The 17,919-nt window shown below is 30.5% G+C and overlaps 2 protein-coding genes across 3 annotated transcripts; both read right to left on the bottom strand.

Annotated features, from left to right (window-relative positions):
* Positions 1 to 31: 31 nt before the first annotated feature.
* Positions 32 to 7,613, bottom strand: LOC110626856. Of its 2 annotated transcripts, none has more exons than XM_021772989.2 (9): positions 7,469 to 7,613; positions 5,496 to 5,590; positions 4,503 to 4,692; positions 3,074 to 3,117; positions 2,741 to 2,822; positions 1,800 to 2,647; positions 1,225 to 1,506; positions 1,092 to 1,148; positions 32 to 544 (listed from the first exon to the last, which is right to left on the bottom strand). In XM_021772989.2, exons 2-9 carry the CDS (start codon positions 5,562 to 5,564, stop codon positions 389 to 391), a joined length of 1,728 nt encoding a protein of 575 aa, XP_021628681.1. In that variant the 5' UTR covers positions 5,565 to 5,590; positions 7,469 to 7,613; the 3' UTR covers positions 32 to 388. The 2 variants fall into 2 exon arrangements, with proteins under 2 accessions (XP_021628681.1, XP_021628680.1); XM_021772988.2 differs by having other exon boundaries at positions 7,464 to 7,606.
* Positions 7,614 to 11,946: 4,333 nt separating this feature from the next.
* On the bottom strand, positions 11,947 to 16,183 carry LOC110626282. Its single transcript, XM_021772102.2, has 10 exons — positions 15,809 to 16,183; positions 15,624 to 15,674; positions 15,162 to 15,281; positions 14,105 to 14,554; positions 13,581 to 14,023; positions 13,373 to 13,472; positions 13,074 to 13,133; positions 12,742 to 12,825; positions 12,555 to 12,653; positions 11,947 to 12,477 (listed from the first exon to the last, which is right to left on the bottom strand). Exons 1-10 carry the CDS (start codon positions 15,857 to 15,859, stop codon positions 12,166 to 12,168), a joined length of 1,770 nt encoding a protein of 589 aa, XP_021627794.1. The 5' UTR covers positions 15,860 to 16,183; the 3' UTR covers positions 11,947 to 12,165.
* Between the last annotated feature and the right edge of the window lie 1,736 nt (positions 16,184 to 17,919).

Genomic DNA, 17,919 nt, shown 5'->3' on the forward strand with positions numbered 1-17,919 from the left:
TCCAGCAATTAACAGAAATGGTAGAACATAGTAAGAAAATTTCCATGTTCACTCAAAGCTGCTCATACTTGGCTGCATAATATAATGTGTTGATAAGGGGAGAAAACAAAGGCCTACATAACAAATAGCACATTCAGCTGCCACAGTTTAACAAAGAACAACTGCCCTATCATCTCTATGTTTTCCTTTTAACCTATGAGTTTGAATTGAAGGGAGAAAGTAATTCTACTTAAAGACGAGGACATTCTCAAAGTAACCTTTTTTTTTTTTTTGGGTTTCATTTCTGGTTTCACTTTTCTATACCCGACTAAGTTTCTATGTCTATGAAATTTCCAGTCTTTTCTATGCTTACTAACCCTCATCAGTAATTGTCAAAGGCCTAAAGGAATTAGCAATAGTAGCTGGGAGTTGATGAGGCTACAGTATTGCATGATACTTTGGACTTGCTTTCCTTTGGGTATGAATATATGACGGCCAGCTCCCTGACCTGACACCAAATAGATTCTGATAGTTGATGTGATAATTGTGTTTCCCCTTGCTCTCCCTGCATAATTGAATATCTGTGGTCATTCTCTTTCGCATTATAAGAGCAACTAAACATGAACTGTAGATTTTTGTAGTCAGCTGCAGGGCTATAGCAAACAGTTGCTTCTTGTTCCTTTTTTTTCTTTCTTTATTTATTTATTTTTTTTTTTGTAAAAACAAACAATTATTCCTCATAAAAAGAATATACCTCCATTGAGGGACAACAATAATAGGGAGACAAATATTGTAGGTTTGCAGGTATACAATAATCCAGTAAGATATGAATTCACATTTTATAAATTAAGAAAAATAGAAACTAAAAGTTAGGTCTACACACGAGATGTTCTAATATAAAAACATCATTCCATTAAAGGTCAGCAATGGGATACCTACTCACAGTTCAAACTTCAAACTTCAAACCTCTACCCCCTCTTTTTCTTTTTCTCTTCTTAAGTAGTTACAGGAAAAAAGAGAAGAAAAGAAAAATCAACATTTAGCACAAAGTTAGACTCAGTGATCTGTCTTCAATTCTAGAAGGCAACAAAAAGAAAAGGTTAGACACTGACCTTTCTCTTTTTTTGCATCTCATTGTTGCACGCCTTCAAAAGATTTCTCCATTTGTCCTGAAACCCAGGCATCATTAAGAGCATTGGATAAAAAAATTAAGCACAAATGCATGATATGCTACACATGAAATACCTTGAGATTTACAGATGTGCGATGAGAAGATGATGAAAACAGTAACTTCTTTATGTGAGTCCATTTTCCAACTCCATACATGGAAACACCCTCAATTAACTTCATCACCTCAGAAGGGGTCCACCTCCGGTGACGCTGTTTCCGCTTTCTACCCCTTTTTCTCCTTGTTACAGAATCAACTTCTGAGACGTCATCTTGTGACTCAGCTGAAGAGGTTTCCCTATCAAAATCTTCATCTGAAACTGAAACCTCATTGTCCTTGCAATTGTCAAAGTCATTAACCTACGGAGAACCATGATGGCCATAAATCAATATAATGATAACAAGAATGGTGAACAACTTAACTAAATCACAACTGCAAAAGTGAACAGAAGAAACAGAAGAAATGTGCACATTTTTTAACCTGCAGATTTGCATAAAAGCAGTATTGCGTCAAGAATGTTGACCTATTACGAAAGCACAAGATCATACACTGAGTGCAAGAAACTACATGATTCACATTAAGAACCTTGAGAAACGTCATGCTTAATTGGACAACTAAACTTCAAGCAACCCCATGTATAGGAGTTACTTACCAAATGAGATTTTTTTGTCGATTCCCCAATCTGGACTGCAAGACCTAATGGAACCTCAGTGCAGGACGAGGTTCCTTTCAGAGATTCTTCTTGACAATTCAATTGTCCAGTTCCTGTTCCCCTTCGACAATGGTGCTTGTGAGTTTTCACATTCAGGAAATCATCTCTTGCATTCTTATAGGATGCCCCACATTTTCTGTGGTGATATCTTGAGTTTTGCTCTTGCAATCCCTTGGTGCATATCCTAGTAGGCCTGCGTGTTTGCTTTTGTGTAACAAGTGCTTCTGCAGTATTACTTTCACTTACAGAACAAAATCCAACCTCTCTTAGTGGAGAAGACACACTTTTCAAAGAATTGCAACCAGCAAGCCTTGCCCTTTTCACATGTTTTTCTCTTGAATTGAGTTGGTTGTCCAATATATCTGTCGAGTTGCAAGCACTTCCAGACAATGCTGTATTTAGTAAAACAACAGCTTTTTCTTCATCAGCATTGGAAGTTTTATCAAATTCTAACAAGTTCAGACTATCTACTAATTCACCTCGGTTCTGCAAACCAAATACTATACGGCGTTTCAGCCATTGCTTGTCCATAACTGATGTTTCCCATCCAAATATTCTGCTGAAAACTTGACGAAGATCTTGGGTTCTCATCTTATCAAGCAAAAGGGGAGCCCTGTCACTTGCAGATTCAAGCGCTATTTCCATTGAAGGATACATACTGGATATTTCAGAATGACATTCTCTTTTTTGAAAATGTGAGGATTGGCTTTTTAAAGCCACATTTCCTAGACAGGTTTTTTCACATGAACCATAACTCGAATTGGAAGCTTCATCAGCTGGTTCAGCACCTAAATGGGGATGAACAGAAGTTTTAGAATATAAGATGTATTTTGATTAACATAAGCCATGAAACAAGGTTGAATAACTCTTTAAGGACTTACAAAATGTTCCCTTGCATGCAGAATCAATTCTGAAATCACCAAGAACCTTCTTGTTAGTGGCTGGTAGCGTATTGCTGTCTCCCTATAAATACAGCAACCACCTTCAGGTACGCATTTTTTGGGGCAGTCGAGCATGTTAGGAGAATTACAAAACAACATAACATCAATGTGATTCTATCAACATATGATTAATATTTTACAAAATGTTGGCTCCTGCTTTAGATTAAAGAAAAAGCTCTGGTTGGTAGTCAAACACATCATGAACTTTCTGGAAAGCATAAACTATAAAATGAAACCAATTACATATTCAATACCCTCAATAAATACTTGTACCTTTGTTTCCTCTGCTTCTTGTGCAAGATACAAATCCAGTGCATCTGAGTGACGAAAATACAAGTCATATCTAGTAATTTGATAAAATTAACCATCAAATAAGAGAAAATTTGGCATATAAGAAATGGCATCCCCATTAAACAACTTAATATAATCAAGAAGGCAGTACCTTGATTATTAGAAAATGAAGTTTCTTTAAAACCAGAAAATACAAAATTTCAAAACATGATAAAAGCAAAACCATGGAAAAACTCTGCAATTATAAATAAAATGCAAATGCACACATAGCAAGACAGCATTTGAAGCTCTGTATAATTTTGTCAGATTCCATGAACCAGCACCTGATGTTAACCACATAAGCAGCATTTGATTTACAAAATAGGGAGTATGCCTAAAGCTCGAAAATGTACTTGAAAGCAAAAAATGAAATTGAAAATGTATTTGCTAATAGAGCATCACTTTTCCATTTGTAGTGTTGGAGCCGCAGATATGAAAGGAAATAGGTCTTCCCCAGATAAATATATATTATTGATTACTCTAACAAGAAGTTATAGCCAAGAAACCATATTTTCATGTAATATAGTCTGCTGCATATTTGACAGTTCAAATATTAAGATTAACACTTTAAAAAATATAATATGCTTGTATCGTCTGTATCTTTTGTTGTTACTATCACAATCTTCCAACACAAACACAGTGTATGTATATATACTCACAACACTAGATCAATTAACAAACTCAATGTAAGACGGGTCTGATGGCAAGATGATTTCTAGCAGGTTTCACAATGTTTCCAAGTTGGAAACAGCATGGTGATGAACCCAAAATAAAGGAACAGCTTGCCAACAGAAACCCTAAATAAGTCATATCTACTCAACAGGTGTAGCAGATTGAAAGAACGAACTAACACTTGTTAAAATCACAATGATCATCTCAATTAGCAATGCAAACATGTTATAAGAGCTTGACCTTTAACATTACAGGAAGTTAAATATAAGCTAAAATTCTGTTGATATAAGCATATGTGAAGAGTTTAATGTTTGGGCATCTGTTATCAAAGAAATTGCATCTTTGACTATTAAAAGGAGTTGTCCCCCAAATATACATCCCTCAGTGTGTGTGAAAGGCTTAAGCTAACATTCCATAAACAGCTTGTGAGTAAACACAATGGTTCCAGTGAACATCAGAAGCAAGTTAAAAATTTACTTTATGAACTGTAATTGTATATTGATCTTTTACAACCTCCACTGGCAAAAGGGCATCATACTTGCTTGCAATACAGAGCTGTTTCATTGATACATTTTCTTTCAAGGCAATATCAATATCAACACAAATAGAAGCACCAATGCATGCACGTCTGCGTATGCATGCTGCCATGAACACACATATATATGCACAATGACACCCTATAAGTTGACAAGATCATTACCACTATCAAAGTTTATGTGATCATAGTCGAAAGCACATGGAAAACTATCAACATTGAAGCCCTTTAGTGAATTGAATGTTTCAAAACCGACGGTACCATCAAAACAATCCATGTTACATTCAGGTAAGTAATGTTGCAATCTTGTAACTTCATCTTCAAAAGTAGTCAAATAAGATAAATCTTGGTCAACCTACAAAAAGATGAGAGGTTACATAAACACATGCCAGTGCAATTATCGCTCCAAGGGTTCCAGAAGGGAATAGAAGAGTTGGAAAAATTTACCAGAAAATTACAATACATTAAAACTTCATATAATTAAAATTAACTTGCATGTTGAGCCAAGAAGAAAGGCAACTTAGTGGGAAGCTGTATGGAAAGATAATTTTTCAATCTACCACAACAAACAACTAAGTCCATGTGTTGGAATTTCTTATTATTAATTCACATATAATCAACATGCTTTTGTAATGGATATTATAACTGCACCACTTAATATAAGCAACCTCAAACAAATAAAAGCTCGAATAAAATTCAAGACATCACTATCAAATTAAAAATATTTTACAATCACCCAATAAAAAGTTAAAATACAAACCAAATCAATATTCCAAAAAAATACACAATCATGGATATTGAAATAACTCACTGTCATGGAAAATATCACCAAGTACAATGAAATTTACAAAACATCAATACCTCAGCAACAGGGAGGATGATGCTAAGGAAGATTTGCCAATGTCCTCTTGTTAGAGATATTTATTTTTTATTTTACTCTATTAGTTCTGCTTCTTTAATCCTCTCCTATTTATTATATGTTTTACAAAAGGATAAATATGGTTACTATATTAATTTTCTTCATGCAATTAGGCAAAAGGATGGGATTGCAGTTTGCAAATAGCTTGTCATGAACTGTAATTATGAGTAAACCAGAGAAATGAGAATGCAATTTACCCATAAGTCCATAACAATTATATGTATGAATATAGTATTTACCTCGGCATGGCTATGCAAGAAGATGCTGGCATTCTCATCCACTAAAGCATCCTTTGATTCTGTATCCATCTATTTTGAATCAGCAATTCATTCACCTGTTTTCGGAAAACAAACATGCAAATATTTAAGCATGAAATGCAATCTCACTTCATAACCATAAAAGTTAAATCTGTTAAAAAATTAACTTCAGATGACATCAACAAAGCATAATGTCCAACCTTTTCATGTTTTACGTATAATCAATCAGTTCTCTCTCCACAATTATCTAGTTTTTGGATTCAGTTTATGTTTTGAAGTTTGACAAAAGACCTATTGATCTTTGGTTGAGATTGCTTTGTTATTATGTTTTTTTTAATTATTTTTATTATTAATACTAGTCACCATTGTGTATGGAGTGTTTGTTTTGTTCAGTTTCCTTCTTTTGAACATCTTGCAGAGTTTGGAACAGCTGTTTTGTAGATGTTGAGCTTCTTCTATTGAACCTTGGTAGTGTGGCTGGTTTCCCTTCAATTCTTTTATGTTCATCATATCCAACTAAGTACCTGGATAATGAAACTAGGTATGGAAGATCCAAAGAGTTGTTCAACCATTTTGAAGATCTAGTTGTTTTGTCCTAATCATCTTCTCAGTTTATTTTGATAGGATTTCATTTAAGATTAGCAAACTCTGTTATGCTATGTTGGCTGTAATAGTTAGTTTTATGGCTACTCTTTAGGAGAGAAATTCTGTCCTCTCTGTGTTATTTGGATTGCTTTGAATTTGATCAATGAAATATTTATTTGTTTCAGAAAAAAAAAGGGATAAGTGATTGGAGTACTAATGAGAGACGTGAAAGGAATTTGCCAAAAAGAAAGGTTTCAAGGAACTTAGTCTGGCTTAACAATCAAGCACACTTAAAATCTAAATCAGCGAACAGTAGGCTTTATGCTTGAATTCTTTCTATTTCCAATGGTCAGATAAAAATGCTTCATTGGTTTCTAATAGCAGCATGGATGAAAAATTTTGAAACTTTATTTACTGGCAATCAGGCAACAACAGAGATTCTGTTTAGAGGTAAAACCATTTCCATGCACAACCATCAAGTTTAAAATTTCAAGAACTTAGACACAAGTTTCTCTCCTCACACATATTATCATGTGTGAGAATTGTTAACCATGTACTCATTAAGGTCACACTCAGATGATTCAATAATCAGTTGGATTTATGTAAGCATCTGGAAGAGAAAGAATCTAGAGTAGTCTGAGGTACATGAATTCTTGATCATTTTGTTACTTTCTAGAATATCACCCAACTTAGACAAATTGTAACCATTTAAACCCTCTATCCACGAGGATCATACACATTAAATTCAAGTCTATAATATTTAAAATTTCACTTTCAAGTGATGATTTCAGAAAATTTTGACATGCATTAAGCAGATGAAAAACCATATACACCAAACAACCAGAGAAATTTGACATGCATTAAGCAGATGATCAATGTTTAACAAAACCCCAATGCTAAAACGGGTTGTGGATAAGAATTCCTTGTTTCCCATAAAACGACTCTGTTTTGACATTTTATACCATTTTTTTCCAAAACAAATAGCACCTACCTTTATTGTTTTCTGCATTGAATTGTCCATCTTTCTCTCGTAGCTTATCAGATACAACAATGTAAAACAAAATGAATTCCCTAGGATAATCAAATGCTCTAGAAGAACCTGTTAATGTTCATGCATGTTCATAGCAGCTAACAATGAGAACAAGAATAAAGCAATGGGTACCATGCACAAGAATAAAGCAAACAACATAGAGAACGCCATTAAACAACAACAACAACAACAAAAGCACTCAATAAAAATCCCAGAAAGCAAAAGGCAAGACCAAAAATCAATTTCCAAAAAACAATTACATCAAACATACAAACAAATTTCTGGTTTTTTACTTAGAAAAAAAAAAGGAACACCAAATGTTAAGTTTAGAGCACCTTACAACGAGATTGAAGAAGAGTAAAACCAGCTGAAAGGAGAGGAAATGGCGAAGAAAGATAGAGGAAAAGCTGCAGAGTACTGAGCGAAAGGTGAGCAGCGCAGAGGACACTAATAAATAAACAATAAATTTGTGGGCGGACGTGAAAGGGAGAGAGAAAGTTAAATTGAAATGGGGGAATTGAGGTCCGGTGCATGACATGTGATGCGTCTGTGGGTGGGCACCTGATGATTCATATCTGCCTCCTTTGAATTGTACGATTTTGTCTTTGTTCTCCGCCGTCCATATTTTTGACGGCGTTACTAACTGTCTCTTTGCCGTCCCCTCCACTCCCATTGCACTGTCATCGAAGAACTAAAGGAAAACGTGAAAATAACACATAAATTACATTTTAATCTCTATTCTTTAATTTAATAAATAAATTAATCATTTAATTTTTATTAAAACAGAATTAATCATTTAATTTTTAAAATTAAACACTTAAATAATTATATATTTATTTTATCAATAAATAATTATTTTATCCGTATTTTTTAAAAAATTATTATTATATGAGATAAAAATATTTATTTTATCTTATATAATTATATTAATAAATTTTAAATATTTTTATTTTTTAATTATTATTTATTAATAATCTTCAATTCTTAATAATATAAAAAAATTTATATACTAAAAATTACAATAAAAATTGAAAACAAACTATATAGTACCTATAATTTTATTTCAAATTATTAGTAAGAACTCACTGTAGATATAAATAAAACGGCAGCGTGGGGAGATTCAGGTTTTCAAAAAGTTCGAAAAAAGGTAAAATGTTGGCTGATGAATGGTTTTGCATTTTAGAAATTGAAATATATTAATAAATAATAATTTAAAAATAAAAGTGTTCAAAATTTATTAAATATAAATATTTAAATTATAAATTTATAATTATTTTAAAATTTTCTAATTATATGAGGTAAAATAAATATTTTTATTTTATATATTTGCAAACTTGATAGTAAATTTCCAGATTTTTATCACAAATAATTTTAAGGTATAGTGGACAAGGCAGAGCAGTTTTGGGGGCCATAAAGAAAACAAAAGAGTCCCATGGTACAGCAAAACTATGAATCCTATCCTAGTATTTCCACAATGAATAAATATGTCAACTCTGAATAATTATATATTAATAATTCCATACAGTACAAAAAACAAAACATGAAATGCTTTATTTCCCAATCAATCAACTGTCAACTCCATCAATCTTATTTCCTCAATTTGCATGGACCAGTTGCTTTCAATCAACTGGTTTTTGAATATGATATTTCAACTAACCCAAATCAAATTATCTTCACATGTCATGCCTCTAAATTCCACTTAAAGTTAGTTCCCTGTCATAATATTAACCATCTTTTCATGCAACTCATCATCCTTCGTTTAAGCTTCAATCACTCCTTTTAATATCTGTTAAAGAAAATGATATATATAGAATGTGATACCAGTTTTTATAGATTTTTTATATTTTAAAGATACTCTAGTTTGAATTTAAAATTTTTAATTAAAAAAATTTATATTATCTTGTTTTATTTATTATAAATATTTTTCATTAAAGGAGAATATATGATGTAATTTTAATTTTATAATAAAAGTTGTACCTTAATTTAATTGATTAAATTAATTTATACGCAAAGTAATTATAAGCATCAAATAAAAAGTTGGAGAGATTAATTTATTTTTTTATATTTTTAAATTTATTATATTATTATAAATAAACATATTATTTAAGTTTTAGAGTTATTCTTTAAAAAAAGTTTTAGAGTTTGTAAATTAATTTTATCAGTTTATAATTCAGCCCGAACATTCTCTAAATTATTCAAAATTTAAAAATTAAAATAATAAATAAAAAAAGATAAAATTTGTGAATCTCTAGAATTAAGAAATTAGTTTATATATATATATTAGTTTAAAACTATTAAATAATTTAAATTATTTATTTTAAATTATAATTAATAAAATTATGAGGAAAATACTACTCATGATATGAGATAGAGTTGTATAGAGTCGTTTGAGACACTAATGAACTATAATACCTAAGAATTTAGTTTTAACTTAATTTAGTAATTATATCGATTTAGCAAAACTCTTATAAAATTAAAAGAGTAAAATAACTTAAATTACACTGAACTTAAATTTTTCCTAAATAAAGGTGAAAATGACCATGCAAATGCAAATTTTGAGAATGAGGTGTATAAAAACTCCAAATGAAGACATATGGACATTAGGCAATAATGCAACCAACATTTTGCTTTCCTACAGAAATTGCTTGTCAATTTCACAATTAAAATGAAAAAGAAGGTTTGAAGCGAGGCCATGAAACGGTGTACTGAAATGGGAAATTTTCAATTCTACAATAATTCTTAAAGGTCCACATTAATATTCTCTTTGTTTTTAATTCTTCCTTTGGACACAGCATTCATAATTTTGTGTTCTTATCACCAAAAGGAACTCCAATTCTAAGTCATCACATCATATGTCCTTTGGACAAATCGAAAGGGAAAAAGAAAGTGGGGACTTCAAGTAAACTGAGGATTTCACACTTTTACAAAGATTAAATAATTCAAGGTAATGCAGGACAATAATAATAATTATAAAAGAGTAAAGCTTTGACATCATTTGATTTATACCTAGTCAAAAGCATGTATTGTGCATTCTTCATCTTTATCAAGTTTATTGATAATGCCTGGTTTATCTTATTATATTGATGGAAAAAATCCTATTTAACTTCTAAATTGATGGCTGCTAGATTTTGGTATCCGGACTGAGATCGAGTTCCAAAGAAAAAGACAGGCTCGAAGTCCATTTTAGTCCACTAAACAGGCCAATCCATCAACACATCATTTAACCCGCTACTAAAGCAGATCGACCGGGCTGATCCAGGGGCCCAGACCTGCCAGAAAGAAACTCAGCTTGTGTTGATGTGACAGGAAGTAGGAGAGCAAGCCCAATTATGCCACGACCCTATCAGCACACGTGCCGGAGGGGAATTAAATAGCTGCCTGACGAATATGGGCAGACAGATACACCTGTATGTACAATTCTACGTAACAGAAACATGTGGCACTATAACAAGATGACGGTTATGCGTTACTAGAGAACAAGACAAATAAAAAAGGAATAAAAGATGAAAACGTGACCCTCAAGACCAAGTTTTTCCATACACACTTAAACTTTATTTTCTCTGGATCTCATGACATCATAAATTATGGATAAATAAAATATATAAGTTCTCAAAAATTTTTTTCATTATAAAAAAATATTTGGTGCTATAAATAAATATGATATTTTTTAGATTTTGCATCAATTCTTAAAATAGACTAAATAAGTTATTAAAAAAATTAACAAAAGATGAGATATAATATGAGAGAAAAAAAGGTGTGAAATGAAAAAGGTTTTTTTTTTTTTTTTTTTTTTGAAATGGAAATGAAAAAGGTTTATATGTCTATTAAGAATTTATTTAATCTATTTCAAATTTTAAAATATTATTTTATTTATTTTAATAGTTGAAACGCTTATTGAAATCTAAAAAATTTAATGACTTATACGACTATTTTGTCATACTTTAAAGATTCAAATAGACTTTTTACCTATTTGATTCTTTTAGCTAGAATATGAGGTGGATGTAATTTTCATGTCAGTGTCAATAAAATTTTTAAAATTCAGAAAATGTGGAAAAAAATCATTTTTTATAAATAATTTAATTAGAAAAATATTTTCGTTTACAATTTTTCCTGAATGCTTGATATAAAAGCTTGAAAAATATTTTCAATCAAATAAAGGGTTAGCATATGTTGCTCTATTGCCTAAGCACTTGTCCCGTCTGTATTCAACTCAAGCCACTGATCTATGTATATAAGAAGCTAATAAGGAACTTAATCTTATGATTCAATATTTCTTGTCCAACGGATTTGAACTAAAATAGAAATTTTCGGTCTAATTTCATATACACGAGCCCTGCTCCTCATACTTATTCTTTTAAACTATGTGAGATAGGAGAAGCATTTTAAATAACTTCACTTTTACAACAATGTCTAATTTAGACAAGACCAAAATTGCCTAGAATTTTACTTGCTAATGACATTCCAATGAGACTTTGAACAAGAATTCAAATCGATTCTTGATTGCAATCTGGTTAAGTATCAACTATTAATTATTAACCCATTAAGATTTAACAGTTCAGCTCAACATATCTAAACAATATTTGGATGAAAAGACATAAAATAATTAATCTAAATTATGTAGTAGTTTTGAGATAGTTATTATATCCTATTGATCCGATGCACGAATCAATTTTCGACTGCCTGCAAAGAGCTTCAATTATTTGGTAAACAGTCAAGAAGAATGGCAAAGGGCTGTAAAGGGTAATAATTATTTTATAAACTTATCAATTAACTAGTTGCAAAATTAATGATGGGAAATAAGAGAAAATGAAGAGAGAATTGAATAAAAATTACACTCCAATACCAACTCTTATTTCTTTGTAAACACTCATTATGTACACTGCAGATGATACATATACGAAGCCTCCAATAGAACATCAGCAAAGTCAGTGTGTTTGAGAAAGTTTATTAGTTGAAGCAATGTGACTCTTCTCATTATTCTCTTTCCACAAAAGATAAAGGAATTGAAAAAAAAATGGAAATTTATAAATCAAAAGTCTATATTGCCAACAGATACTGGAACTCAAAGTCATATGGTATCTTCTCAACAGAAATGCTGGTTATTTTCCCACTGTTATGGCTTCTGAAGCAGTCCACAATTGATTTCCTCAAAGTCCCAGATGTAGGCAACTGTTGACAAACCCATTCCACCAATGAATTTGTGTCTAAGGCAAAATCAAGCATGTTTCTAAGCAGAAGTTCTGGGAATGCAATCCTTTTTGTGCTAGTCACCACAATTGAGGCTTGTAAGTACTCTAGCTTTGATTTCTCCAGTTCACCTATAACACCATCAGCTGTATATACTCTCACCTGCATTTTGGATTATTATTTTTTTTTTTTTTTGAAGGCATAGCAGAGATCTTTTTAAAACAAAATTGATCACTTACAGCTGGAGAAGAACGTGTTCCACAGCAAAGAGCAAATGTGACATTGGGATCTGTCGATTTGAGTCCATAAAGTTTACGAACAAGTGCTTCTTTATCATCCTTATCATTTTCCAGGAAAATATGGTAATTGTATTAGTATGACAGGTAACACTTCATTATAATAGAACATGAGGTCAATGAAATTTACCTTGTTGGAAGATGTTGGCTTCCTCAAAATATACTGCTCTATTGCCTGAGCATTGATTGTGTTCCCACCAATGTCTAGTGTTGCCTGAATTAAACCATTCATATATAGACAATGAGCTACTAAGAAACTAATTGTTAAACTTTCTGGTTATATATATATATATATATATATGGGAAATTCTTAGGTGGACCAATCCGGACCCAACACATAATGTAGGTCCCATGTGATTTTTACATGGAGGGACCCACATTAATGTGTCTTGGGTCCATGTGAACCAAATACAGATAAGTTTTTCACTCTCTCTGTCTATATATAATAAGTTTGAGATGTACCTTGTTCATCAATGTGAACAATTTTTCTGGAGATGAAGGCACTCCATACTGGAGAAATCCCTGAAATTGTAATGATCCAAAATAAGAATTTTAAACAGAAGTGATTATTATAAGATGTATTATAATACAATCTGATGTGTGCCTAGCCCTGTCTCTACATCAGAGCAGCAGCTATACATGTATGCTTTTTATACATATGCTGCTGCTGATGAAGTGTGAGATTACAAGCACATCAGATTAGTCACTATCTTCAAGAGACAAAGGAAACAATTAAGTATAAAATTTTTTCTATAATATACATGCATGATACAAGCATTGTACATGTTGATCCAGAAGGCTAGTTTCTGTTGGTAAGTCGAGAATCTCAAGTCCACAGTCTGCAGATTGTTCATTAAGACCCTGAAGTCCACAAAGATTTGTTAGTTAATTCTTCTGTTCTAAAATTACTTAAGAAGACAATAATGTCCATGTCCACCAAGCTTTGCATAGATTTAATAATGAGCATACCTTAATCTTCTCAGCAGAGGAATAGAACTAGAACTTGAAATGAATTTTGGGTCCATAGAGCTAGATGTAAAAATGACCAAGTTCTTGTAAGGGCCAACATCTCTTGGAATAGACTCTTCCATATCAAAGATGCCATATGGGTCCTGTTGTCTTGATTCCTTTTGTAAAACAAGGTTTGACTTGGTGTTTGAACTTGTATCAGTTCTGAAACTTCTTGATATTAAAGAAGATTGCAGAGACCTTGAAATGGGACCTGATTTCTCCAGTTCCATTGCTCTTGATGCTCTTAGTAACCTAGAATATATGAAGTTCAAACACTTGATGATGTTCTCAGATAGCTTGTTGGGCTGGCATTGCTGGATATTATTCTCTTCTGATAGAATTGCATTGGACAGTGATTTTGGTAAGTGCTCCGAGGAGAATTCCACATTCTTCTCTCGTGGCTAAAACCCAAAGAAAAAAACACTAAATGAACAAGCCCAATTGAGCCATTTTCAAGTTGCATCTCATGGTTCAAGGCATACCTTGGGTGATGGATGCCTAGGATCTCTCAAAGGTGAAGGAGACTTGAGCATCCCACTTTTTCTTGGAAGCCTTTCTTGAAATTTAACCTCCTCATTGAATTGATATTCTTTCAGGTCAGGAAATAATCTGGAACTTCCCATTTTGTCACTGACAGTGAAATCATTAAGATTATAATCACCTTTAATTGCTTTACTTATAAAATGTAATGCCTTCGTCTCAAATGCCATCTTCTCTTGAATAATGCTTCTATTTAAAGGGCTTGGCATGGTGCTACTCCATAAATGGTTTTGAAGATTGTTTACACTGCTTCCAGGTTGCCATTGCTTTGGTTTTGTCTCTTTTGCAATTTCCTGTTCACGTTTCAATCCTTTTTGAAGTTGGCTTATTTGGGATTCCAGTCGAATTATCTCACTTTCCACCATAGCTAATTCTGCTAAGAGCTCCTTTGCCTGTATGCAAATCATTGAGTAACAATTAATTTTTAATTTTCCTCCTGAACTCCAAATATTTTCGTTAATTTCTCTAATATGCAGACTAAACTATAATGCTACGTTTTGGTAGACCGTAATACAATATAATACAATTGAATTTTCTGTTAAATTTGATGAATTAAAATTTGCCTAAGTGATTAAGATTTAATTAACATAATTGGAAACAGTGGTTAGCGCCCAGTTCCTAATATTAAGTTGTTGCTTGAAAGTTAAAAGAAGTTGGCACCAACTGTTTTGGTAGGCCAAAAAGTAAACTTATATGCTAACTAATACATGAGAAATTCTTATAGACACCCGGTACACATACATCCAACCAATAAAAAACATCTATTTTTAAAACAAAAACTCAATAAAAACTTAATTTATATTTTCTCTTTGTATATCACCGGAGAAAACCATAAATGGGATTCGGCTTTCTTTTAATAAAAAAATATAATAAAATGTCTAGTCTTTTTCAAGTGTTCCTTAATTTCAATCCTTCAGATTTCCACTTGTTGCCTCAGAAAGTAGCATAATATTATACACACATTTTGTCCTTATACAAGGGCAAGAGGAAGAACGTTACCTTGGGAGGAAGGAAGTTTGGGATAGAAATCCCAGAGCCATGATCACCCTTGTTGTGTAAATGCTCCAAAATCTCATGCACCTTCTCTTCTTGTTTCAGCATTTGTTGAAGGGCAGAAACCTACATGGGTTTTTGCCAACTTCATGTAATTCAATATATATTAAAAAATACACATGGGTATGGTTCTCATTTATTGATATCCATAGCCTTGTGGAAAATAATCAAGAGTGATGGGTTCTCAAGAAAGAAGTACTTGCATACTAGAAAGGCTTAAATTTTGTACTGCTCTCTTAAGAAAAACAAAACTCAAGAGAAAGAAATCAGTAATGGATATAGAAAAAGATATAAATTATGTTTATTTTTTAGATCTATGTTTAATTTTCCAGATGATTGGCTCTAAAACTTGTGTGAGTAATTAATGCAAACATGCATATGCATATGAAAATGGATATATTTATATACCTCTCTTTCAAGTGCCTCTCTCATTTGCTGCCCGCTGATCTTCTTTCTTCTCTGTAATTACAAATAACCAAAGCAAAACATAAAAGAAAGAAACAGAAAGAAGAAAGCTAAGCATAAAGGTAATTTTTCTTTCCTTTTCTTTTAAGAAAGGGTGAAATAAAGAAGAGATGAAAGACAAAACATACAACATCCACTGGGACATTGAAATTTGCAGGTGAATCACTCTTACTAGCCATGAAGAATATGCTTCAATATACTGTAGCTTCAACCTTCCTTTACAACTCAAGGAGGCATTAAAACAACAAGGAATGCGCAACAAATGCAGGTGATCATGAGATAAAAAAGATACCCAATTGGCTTAGAACTAAAGGAAGAGAAGTGTCAGCTGGTTGTTGAAAATTGAAAAGAAAAAAGAAGTTGTTTTGGGTTTAGAGAGGGGATGAGAAGGAGCTTTCATGGTGATAGAAGTTGGTTAAGTCTATGGTTACTGTCTGATGAAAATGTGGGTGAGAGACTGAGACATTACACAGAGAAATTAAAAGGGAATTGCGAAGTGGGCTTTTGCTTTGCTTTAGCGTAGCTTGCAATTGTGGGTTAGTGGTTATACCTTCTTTAACAAGTTCATTCCAATGGCTTTATATGGATGAGATTGCTAAATAAATTATGAATTTTCAATTATTGTTATTATTATTATACCTACTTGATTGTTTCTGTTTTAATCAATCATTAGGCAGGATGACAATTCTCTACTCAAGTATAATTTGTATTAGTTAGAAAAAAATGAGTATTTAGTCTTTATAATATAAATGAAGACCGATTAGTTCATTTTTCAGTTTAAAAGAAATATATTAAAATATTTTTAATATTTTAAAAAATTTTAATTAATTTATTCGTTAATTTTAATTATTAAATTTTATAAAAAAATCTTTAGTACGAAGATATTAATTAATAAATTTTTTAAAAAATTAATTAATGAATTAATGAATTTTTTTAAATCATAAAAACTAATTAGTAAATATACCTAACAACTAAAATTAATAAAAAAATTAATTAATAATTTTTTTTAAAATTTCAGTGATATTTTAACTTTTTAAATTAAAAAATTAACTAATAAATTTTTTTATAAGACTAAACAGTAAGTTTTTCTATTATTATAAAATTAAGAAAAAAATATCATTTATTTTTTATACTATAAAAAAAATCATTAATTATTTTGTAATTTTAAAAAATATATTAAAATATCCTTAAAATTTTAAAAAATCTACTCAATACTCTTTATATTAATTTTAACTGTTAAATATTTTACTATTTAAATTCTATGATATAAAAAAAATTTATGGTCTATTAATTAGAAAAAATTATAATTTTGCTGCGTTTAATCATAATTTTAGTAAAAACTTTTATTATTTAAATTCTATGATATAAAAAAAATTTTATGGTCTATTAATTAGAAAAAATCATAATTTTGCTGCGTTTAATCATAATTATAGTAAAAACTTTCGATTTTGAAGGATAAAATCTCAAACTTTTAAATTTATTATAATATATATATTCAATTTTTAAAATTATTTATCAAATTGATAGAAAAATTTAAAATTTTTCATTTAATTATAATTATAGCCACAACTTTTAATATTAAACTTAAACTTTTTTTTTTGTTATTATAATCAATTTTTAAAATAATTTTGATGACTTTAAAATGGAGCAAATCTCATACTATATGTATTTATTTATTTTTAAAATATTTAGTTAAATATATATATATCAAATTCTTTCACTCTTATTAACCACGTAATCTAAAAATATTTAACTCTTATTATTTCAATCCCTAATTTAAAATATGAAATATCTATTTTAAATGAATCTTTTAAGTTTAATTAGTTTTAAATTTGAGATTTCAAAGTTTAAATTAAAAATTAATATAATAAAACTTAAAATTTTTATATGATTAATTAGATTATAAGAATTTTCCATTTTAAATAAATCTCTTAGTTTAATTTATTTTAAATTAGAAATTTTAAAATTTAAATTAGAGATTAATATAATAAAAGTTAAATGTGTTTAAAGTTATATGGTTAATTAGATAATCAGAATTCTACTTGTTAAATGAATGTCTAAATCTAATTAATTTTAAATTAGGGATCATGATAAGATAAATATCTTTTTAAGATATATAGTTAATTAGATGAAAAAAATTAGAGATTAAAATAATAAGAATTAAATACTTTTGTTAATTACTGTTAAAAATTAGTTATATATATTTAACTAAATATTTATCAAAATTATTTTAGAAGTT

Source organism: Manihot esculenta, chromosome 11, assembly GCF_001659605.2.
Source record: "Manihot esculenta cultivar AM560-2 chromosome 11, M.esculenta_v8, whole genome shotgun sequence".
NCBI lineage: Eukaryota > Viridiplantae > Streptophyta > Magnoliopsida > Malpighiales > Euphorbiaceae > Manihot > Manihot esculenta.